Source organism: Salvelinus namaycush, chromosome 1, assembly GCF_016432855.1.
Source record: "Salvelinus namaycush isolate Seneca chromosome 1, SaNama_1.0, whole genome shotgun sequence".
Lineage (NCBI taxonomy): Eukaryota > Metazoa > Chordata > Actinopteri > Salmoniformes > Salmonidae > Salvelinus > Salvelinus namaycush.
In genome coordinates, this window is record NC_052307.1 from 16,195,086 (window position 1) to 16,204,773 (window position 9,688).

General features: G+C 43.0%; 1 protein-coding gene across 1 annotated transcript in view; it reads left to right on the top strand.

Annotated features, from left to right (window-relative positions):
• The window catches only part of ntrk2a (neurotrophic tyrosine kinase, receptor, type 2a), a 50,580-nt gene extending 41,410 nt beyond the window's left edge, over positions 1–9,170 (top strand). Inside the window, exons 16-18 of the mRNA XM_038997101.1 lie at positions 2,235–2,475; positions 6,695–6,853; positions 8,959–9,170. Coding sequence (XP_038853029.1) covers positions 2,235–2,475; positions 6,695–6,853; positions 8,959–9,144 — 586 coding nt within the window. The 3' untranslated portion in view covers positions 9,145–9,170. The remainder of the gene's footprint in view (positions 1–2,234; positions 2,476–6,694; positions 6,854–8,958) is intronic.
• Positions 9,171–9,688: the final 518 nt, after the last annotated feature.

A 9,688-nucleotide genomic window follows, 5' to 3' on the forward strand; every position in this document is an offset into this window, starting at 1 on the left:
GTAAACCATTCTGTGGGCACGTTCATATTAAGGCCCGATTTAGACTTAGACAATTTATGCCTTTCCTATACACTCCTTTCCTACACACTCCTTTCCTACACACTTCTCAGTAGGTGGTATTCAGACTTGCCTTATGCAGGTGTGTAAGGCAAGTCTGGTTCCCTTGCACGCACTGAATATATATAATTCAACTGCTGAAAACCCTCCCACTTGCTGGCCAACAGATTTTCTCCTGGAGTTTTAATTCAATAGGGTTTTCAGTACATTTATCTTAAGGCATCCCTTTAAATACGATCTATCTTTAATTAGAATTTTATCGACAGACTCACAAAAATACATAAAGAGAATGGGTTCAGAATACAGGGATCAATGAAAGAAAGCCATCTAAATATATGCATACTCGTCTCAATTTCAGCACCAACTGGTAGATTTTAAATTACTCTGATCTTGTAGATTATTTTGGCAAATTTGGGGGACAGGAAAGAATGTATGAAACATTTTATTAAAGTATTTATGCACAATATATATTGATGAATCCAAAATACAGTGGCTTGATTCATCTTGAAGGTTGTCATATTCAAGTTGAATCCATGAAATATTTGAAGGTAGAAAAAAGTGTACAATAGGTGTTGAACAATAGTCCTAGAAATCTACTCTAATCCTCACTAATCATGGAACTGTATGACAACGGTCCAGTCATCGTGAACCGCCGTGCACCAGGCTCCAGGTTTAACCTGCTAGGTGTGGTTCCAGTTCCATAATGATTCAAATAGGCTACATGTCCCAAATTATTGCACAACGTTAGCCTGATAGGATCCACTAATGCTAGCGACCCTCAGGAACAACTACATGGACATGACAGAGGAAAGAAAGGTCAACTTAATTGAATGATGCAAAAGGAAACTAAATTAACCGTTACAAATGTTTGTGGGTATTACTGATGGTGGCCTCCGATAGTGGCTAATATTTAACATGATACAAATTGTAACATAAAGTGGAGAAAAGCCCAGGCATATAATTAAAACATTTTAAACTGCATACATCAACTTGGCAGGCTTGGCCCTAAAGAAGTCTATAGCTTGGGTCTCCAAATTTCATCCACACAGATTATGAGGGCATACAATAAAAATTCTGAATAACCGCACAGCTATTTATACCCTACTTCACTGTGGAAAATGGGCCGCAATACATGTCATGTTGATATGATTTTCAGTTTGCTTCCATATGACTGGTTTCACATTCGTCTTCTGGGATCATAAGGAAAAATAATCTAAAACAATTTGCTATGTGTATTTTCAATCCCCTTCTCCAAACGGATGACTAATTTACCTAGCTCTCATCAATAGTTCTTATCAATTTATAAATTACAGAGCATGGAGAATGCTTTAATTTATATCGGAAAAAAATTAAGTAGATGCTTTTTCCATTTGGAACCGGCAGGTTCGCTCCACCTTAATCATGGTTTCCTCTTGCATAAAGGTGGTGGAGTTATGAGGGAATTAAGTCAAAGTCAGAATACGGCGTATCTGTATACACACCTCCCCACAGATTCATTTCTTTGATCTCCAACCCCAACGAATAGCGGGTTAATAGCATACTATTCTAATGCTTAAGTTAAAGGTCCGAATACGTGTAGAGAGATAAGTGCAGAAAATAGAATTACATTCCATTTCCGGGAGTTTAAAGATGCACTATGCAGAAATCGCACCGTCATTTCCTGGTTGATAAAATTCTAACAGTTCGTCTCTTTTCAGTTTATAGTGTAGAGAATCATTGTACCATCTAAACTGCTGTGAAATATATTTTACATACATTACATATTGTATTTTTAGCTGTTTGAAGCTGGTGTACCAAACCTAAAGTACAAGATGGAAAAAACTAAACTTAAGAATGGGAAGCATAGAAATAACACACATAGAACACATATACTGATTTCAATGACAATGACAGATCTGTAACTCACATTTCTATGTGAATTTGGTCGGGTTGCCTAAAAAGTTAGATATTGCCGCTTTAACTCGGGTCGGAATCCCCCCACCCCACCACCACTGCATAAAATCCCACTAAATCTCTATTGACTGATGTTGGTCATGATCTATTTCATTGAAGCCATTACAGGAAGTGAGTTAAAACTCCCAACGCAAGAAGTAAAACATTTATAAATAAAGTTGAAAATGAATGTCACCTTTCAGGTTGTGATTCGGAATTTAAATGGAATTCCTCTCATTCCGTAGGGCTCACGGTCCCGACTCCGTGATGATGGGTGACGGTCCGACCAATAGGCCCGTGGTGTTGACCCAGTCCCAGATGCTGCACATCGCCCAGCAGATTGCTGCAGGCATGGTCTACCTGGCCTCCCAGCACTTTGTCCACCGAGACCTGGCCACGCGTAACTGTCTGGTGGGAGAGAACCTGCTGGTGAAGATCGGTGACTTCGGCATGTCCCGAGACGTGTACAGCACGGACTACTACAGGGTAAGTGTATGTGTCGCCCTCTTTTTTCTTGGCCCCCTACTACTTCCCTTTGCATGGGCCTCTCTCTCTCCCTGCATGGGCATGAATCGATCAGTAGGCCCTGGGCCTGGTATGTTTAAGAATTTGTTCTCAACTGACTTGCCTAGTTAAATAATGGTTAAATAAAAAAAAATATATATCTAGAAGATGAAAGCTGCATAGAGCAGTGTTTCTCAACGTTCTATGTTCCACCAGACCAGCAGGCTATATAGTCTGCCTACGTCTCAGAACTGCTTCAATAACAAATAGTATTGAATTGGTACCAGCTAACTAACCAACCAACTATTTAACTAACTAATTGATTGGTCGGTCAGCGGCAACATTCTTTATGGACTGTCCCGAACGGGAGGTTGAGAAACACTGCAGAGGCCTTATACGTAGATGTCAGTGTATAGATGTCACAGACCCTGTCTCTTCCACACATTCTCCACCTGCTTCCCTGCCTCCCCCTCTCTTTGATTTCACTATTAGTGTGTGACAACATACAACTGCTATCCACCTCCCCATACACACACCCACACACACACACACAAACATACACACCCTCTCAGTAAAGTTTACCACTGGAGGAGTCGCCATAGCAACGGGCAAAGGCAGCACAGAGCATAAGTTATATCAGACAGTCCCTATGAAAAAAGTAATTAAATAACTTATATTAGTATGCAGCTCCACTACTACAAAGAGAGAGAGAGAGAGAGAGAGAGAGAGAGAGAGAGAGAGAGAGAGAGAGAGAGAGAGAGAGAGAGAAAGGGGGAGGGTTGGGGCAAGTGAAATAAATCAACACAAATAAAGATGCAAGAGAAGGGGTATGGGAGAAAACAGAAGAGAAGGGGGGCTTCAGAGTGGAGAGAAGGGACTGAATGTGGAGAGAAAGACATGAGAAAAGAGAGAGGAGCCAATTATAGATAGAGATATGCCGAGAAAGAGACTGAAAGCTGCTTTCCCCCAACAGTTGGGTGAAAGAATGATGAACAAGGATGTAATAGGAGGGATCAAAAGGTAGACCAGCCCAAGTTGCTTCCTGTCTAGAGATTATGCCTGACAGTGGCTGCATCTGAAATGGTACCCTATTCACTATAGTGCCCAGTGATGTCACATTGCACCCTCCCAGGGCTTTGATGGACAGCTGCGGAAGGCAACCAACCCACCCACCCACCCACCCACCAACCCAAGAGCAGCCTCTTTTATAATTTCTCTTTAATCCACATGAATACGCAAACCTGTATGCTCTTTAATTACAGACCGACAGACAGGGCTTCATTGCACCCACTCCTGGGTATAAAAAACACAGTAATTCCCAGTAGAATGACCATCTCCATAGAAACACAGGGCAATTCAGTTCAGTCTACTGGAACAAGGAGGAGGAGGAGGAGTCTCCTAGTGAAGCCCCTCCCATGCAGCCAGTCTAAAGCATCCCAAAAGCTCCCTTTCAAACCCGCCTGGTTGCCATGGATACCGCGGCCTCTAAACTCTAAATTCCCAATTCCTTGTTTTCTTCTTCTTTGAGGTTTTCTGGCACAGACAAGCAGTGGGTTAGTTATAAATATTCATTAATAATTCTGAAAGCAATAAGATCTCATGGTCTGACTTCAATATTCAACATATTTCTGTCAAGACTCGGCAGTTAAGTTTAGGCATTAATTCCGACTGGTTAAGGTAAGGGTTAAGGTTTGGGATAGGGTTAAAATGGAAGGGAAAAAAACGAGTGCCTAGCACTGGGATTGAACCCGCGATCCTCGGAGCCGTAGCTCAGATTGAACCCGCAGAACCCGCAGTCCTCGTAGCCATAGCTCGCATTTTAAGCCCTTCCTCTATCCCCATCCACAATGCCCTAGCAAGCCGAGAGCCTACTAGATTATATTGTTTATAGGCGCTCATGTTGCCCCTAAGAATACTGAAGTGGATCTGCCTCGACCCGGCTGGAGAGAGAGCTCTAGTGAGCTCTAAAAACCATTGGGCCCTCTGAACAGGCTAGTAAAACTGCTTCTCTTAATATTTGATGAACTCAGGATGTTAAGAACAATTAATCAGGGGCTTTTCTAGCTCACAAAGTAACACACAAATGCACAAACACACACATGCACACACAGAGAAACACAAACAAGCACACACACACACACACACACACAATCAAACATGCACATACACACAGAGCCATAAACACAAGCAAGCACATACAAACACAAGCAACAAGCATACACACAAACACAAAAAGTGGAGACACTAAGATCAGGAAAGCAGCATTAATATTTCAAACTAAACCACACTAACTAAATGAGACACTCACTGGATGTTGGCCTCAACCCCACTTGACCGTGAATTTATCGCAACAAACATACACACGCAGTATCTCTCCTTGGAAACTCAAGTGGGGTTTTAGTTATGTGAAAACACTTAAAGTGAGTTATGTGTTGAGGAGGAGGAAAGAGCCTTTGAGAAGGCGGACTAGAGCTAGATTGGTTTTCACAGAAAAACACACACACCGGTGATGACTATCTCTTGGCTTTAATGGACTAGTAAAGTAAAGGCCACTCTGACGGAGAGAGGAAAAGACCATTCAGGGCTGAGTGGGCGACAGACAGCAGTGGCCAGTCACAACTTCCTGTCTTGCGCAGTGTCTGGGACGGTAAGACTGTAGCTACAGTCCTAGGTATTAACAAGTCCACCTGTACTGCAGCGCAGTAATAAACATGTTCTTCAAAGTGGATGGAACTGCACCGTCAGGGTCAGGGACATATTTCAGACATGTATTTTATTGCATGGGTTATTGTTAGATGATTGCTTGTTTGTCACATTAACTATGTACCTTGCTGCAGTAAGGCATTTCGAAAAACTGAGCATAACCTTTTAGTGCTCATAACTATATTTGTCTGTGTGTTAGACACAACAGTTGGAAAAACAATGTACCCTATTATTTTACCATTTGCAGTTTTGAATAACTGCGTTTCTTTTATGTTTATTTTATTTGCACTTTATTTTAGGGTACTGTTTCAACCAGGATTGGAACCAAAATTATTTTCCAATCATTTCGTTCTGAACAGAACCATTCTTTTTTTGTTGTTCCGTTCTACTGTTCCGACCAGCAAAATACAATATTGAACTGATTCAAACCCCCAAAATGTAACGCTTTATGTCATTCCTTTTAAATCTCTGAGATATATTTTTTTCTGCATTTTGCTCAACATTTAATTACTTCACCAATCAGTGAGGATAGAGCAGCTTAAGCTTGCTATGTAGCGGGCAAGCTATAGTTGTTTAGCCTACATGCATTGGACAGACAAGTGTAGAGCACGAGATTTGACTGACATTTTGTGTGTGGGAAGAACGAGAGAGGGTGGAGGAGAAGGCTTGGCTTGAAGCACTGGGCATCTTGTTATGACATGCATTATCTGAATTAGTCCCACCGAGTTATACCTATGGAGGAGCGGCTTCTATATAGGATCTTCCGAGAGTTGTCTTAACTGTGGACCCAAGCTTGTGTGTGCAGCGCGGCACCAGAATTAAAATAAAAACATATCTTGTCCAGTGTGAAAAGTGATAAATATAGTATCCTTAACTAGCATTGAAAAAGTTAATCCATTCTTCTCTAATTAAAAATCGCACTCCCTAATTTCTGAATCATGCTTGTAACGTCACTAGGGTACAGTAGCCTGTTTCATGGGGGGAGGGGCAGGTAGCCTGGACACACGCTGGCAAGGGCTTTGCATAGGCACTTTGTTGCGTTTTATTGTGTGACTGGAAAAAAATGCCCGGAATGTAAAAGAACGTTATTAAAACCAGTTCCCATGCTTTTAAAAATAACGGTCCCTTTTTTTCCCGTTTCTTATTCTGTTCCTCGAAATTGCGTTCTTTTACGATTTTTGGTTCTGAACCAGTTCCAACCCCTGGTTTCAACTGGCATTTATTGACCTAATTTGTGATTGAAAAGTATGGGATTGAGATACCAATGGGTTGGGGTTAGGGTTACATTCTTACCTCAACGAATGCAACACAACTGGTGACTAGGTACCAAATTATGCATAGTTGCAATTGATTTAATGAATTGCAAAGAAATAAAAAGTAATTTGAAGGTCATTTATGTTTTATGACCATTTTACCAAGTAGTTTCACAGAAAATATATTGTCATTTCTGTACCGTTCAAATAAAGCGTCCAGGCTGACTGTGTTTGTGTTGATGTAGGTGGGCGGTCACACCATGCTGCCCATCCGCTGGATGCCTCCAGAGAGCATCATGTACAGGAAGTTCACCACGGAGAGTGACGTGTGGAGTCTGGGCGTGGTCCTCTGGGAGATCTTCACCTACGGCAAACAGCCCTGGTACCAGCTCTCCAACAACGAGGTCAGTCTCACCTCTAAGCTAACCGCAACCCTAACCCCAACTCACTGACTATACTCTACCTCCATCGTAGCCTGGGTGCAAGTCTGTTTCTGTTCTCTTGCCGCCACCTTACAACAGTTCCATGAGGAAGTGGCAAGAAAGCAGAACAGACTAGCATCCAGGCTACCGCTAACTGGAGTCTACCCTCACAGTCATTCCTTTGGCAAAGCTTTCCAACAGAATGGCCAATTATATTTTACAGTACCTTTAACCCCCAACCTTGACCCTGTCCTGGTTGTGACTGGATGGAGTACAGCTACGACCGGAAGTGACTTTTCTTAGCAGGTTAGGACAACATTTTAGCTAACCCTGACCCTTTTCATAACCTGCTACGTTAATTCTTCTAACCTGCTACGTAAGTTCTCCTAACCTGCTACGAAAAATCCTTGCTGGTCGTAGCTGTGTTCCACCTAGTCAGAACCCCCTAACCCCTAATCCCATCTCTGGTTACTTCCCTAAAAAAGGCTGTAACTCCCTAACCCCAATGCCAAATTGACCCCTAGCCTTAGCTTATACCCCCAAGGCACGTGTATAGATCTGAAAGGCTTCCATCTGGTCTATCAGATGGCAAGATGGAGCTATTTGCATTCAGCTTGTATATCAGATACTTACTGATCTATACTGAACAAAAATATAAACGCAACATGTAAAGTGTTGGTCCCATGTTTCATGAGCTGAAAAAAAGATCACAGAAATGTTCCATACACACAAAAAGCTTATTTCTCACAAATGTTGTGTACAAATTTGTTCACATCGCTGTTAGAGAGCATTTCTCCTTTGCCAAGATAATCCATCCACCTGACAGATGTCGCATATCAAGAAGCTGATTAAACAGCATGGTCATTACGCAGGTGCACCTTGTGCTGGGGACAATAAAATGCCTCTCTAAAATGTGCCGTTTTGTCACACAACACAATGCCACAGATGTCTCAAGTTTTGAGGGAGCATGCAATTGGAATGCGGACTGCAAGAAATGTCCACCAGAGCTGTTGCCAGAGAATTTAATGTTAATCTCTCTACCATAAGCTGCCTCCAACGTCATTTAAGAGAATTTGGCAGTACGTCCAACCAGCCTCAGAACTGCAGACCACGTGTAATCACGGCAGCCCGGGTTCTTCACCTGCAGGATCGTCTGAGACCAGCCACCCAGACAGCTGAGGAAACTGTGGGTTTGCACAACCAAAGAATTTCTGCACAAACTGTCAGAAACCGTCTCAGGGAAGCTCATCTGCGTGCTCGTTGTTCTCACCAGGGTCTTGACTTGACTGCAGTTTGGCTTTGTAACCGACTTCAGTGGGCAAATGCTCACCTTCGATGTCCACTGGCATGCTGGAGAAGTGTGCTCTTCACTGATGAATCCCGGTTTCAACTGTACCGGGCAGATGGCGGCGTGGGGCGAGCGGTTTGCTAATGTCAACATTGTGAACAGAGTGCCCCATGGTGGCAGTGGGGTTATGGTATGGGCAGGCATAAGCTACGGACAATGAACACAATTGCATTTTATCAATGGCAATTATCGTGACGAGATCCTGAGGCCCATTGTGTGCCATTCATCCGCCGCCATCACATCATGTTTCAGCATGATAATGCACGCCACATGTCGCAAGGATCTGTACACAATTCCTGGAAGCTGAAAATGTCAAAGTTATTCTATGGCCTGCATACTCACCAAACATGTCACCCATTGAGTTTGGGATGCTCTGGATCGACGTGTACAACAGCGTGTTCCAGTTCCTGACAATATCAAGCAACTTCGCACAGCCATTGAAGAGGAGTGGGACAACATTCCACAGCCTGATCAACTCTATGCAAAGGAGATAAATGGTGGTCACAGCAGATACTGACTGGTTTTCTGATCCACGCCCCTACCTTTTGTTTTAAGGTGTCTGTGATCAACAGATGCATATCTGTATTCCCAGTCATAGATTAGGGCCTAATTTATTTATTTCAAGTTACTGATTTCCTTATATGAACTGTAACTCAGTCAAAAAAGAAATTGTTGCATTTATATTTTTGTTCAGTGTACATAAAGTGATCCTAACCTTGTGTCTCCCCCACACCCACAGGTGATTGAGTGTATTACACAGGGGCGTGTCCTGCAGCGGCCTCGCACCTGTCCCAAAGAGGTGTACGACCTGATGCTGGGGTGCTGGCAGAGGGAACCCCACATGAGACACCACATCAAGGATATCCACAGCTTACTGCTCAACCTAGCCAAGGCCTCTCCTGTCTACCTGGACATCCTCGGCTGAGAGTGTGTGTGAGTGTGTGTGTGTGTGTGCATGATTGAGTGTGTGTTTGAAGCTACGATCAAACTCTTTAAGGCAATCAGAAGATTCCCCAACTATTCCCTTGTGCCCTACCCTCTCTCCCTCCTCCCTCATTCTCTCTCTCTCATACTTTCTTCCTACTTCTACTCTGTCATGCATCTCTTTACCCAACATCTATTTTCTTCCTGCTCAAAAGACATTAAGAATGGTTTGCAGTGGGAAGGCTTCTCCCATTTCTTCAAAGGCTTTTTAACTGCGCCTAAATGGTCTACTGTAAATGGCTAAGAGGGCTGTACTATAGTATATACGAGCAGGCAGTGGGAGGTGCCATTTGGTCCAATTGGTTTCTGGAAACTCCATCCTTCTGTAAATAAAACCCCTGGAGTCCAGAAGAGGCGCCTCCACTGCAGATGGGTGATTTCTTCTCTGTACATACCGGACATACAGCTACCAGACCCCAGCGATAACCTGAAAAGACTTGAGACGCATTGCTCCATCTGAGGAGACATAGAAGCAACCAGACTAT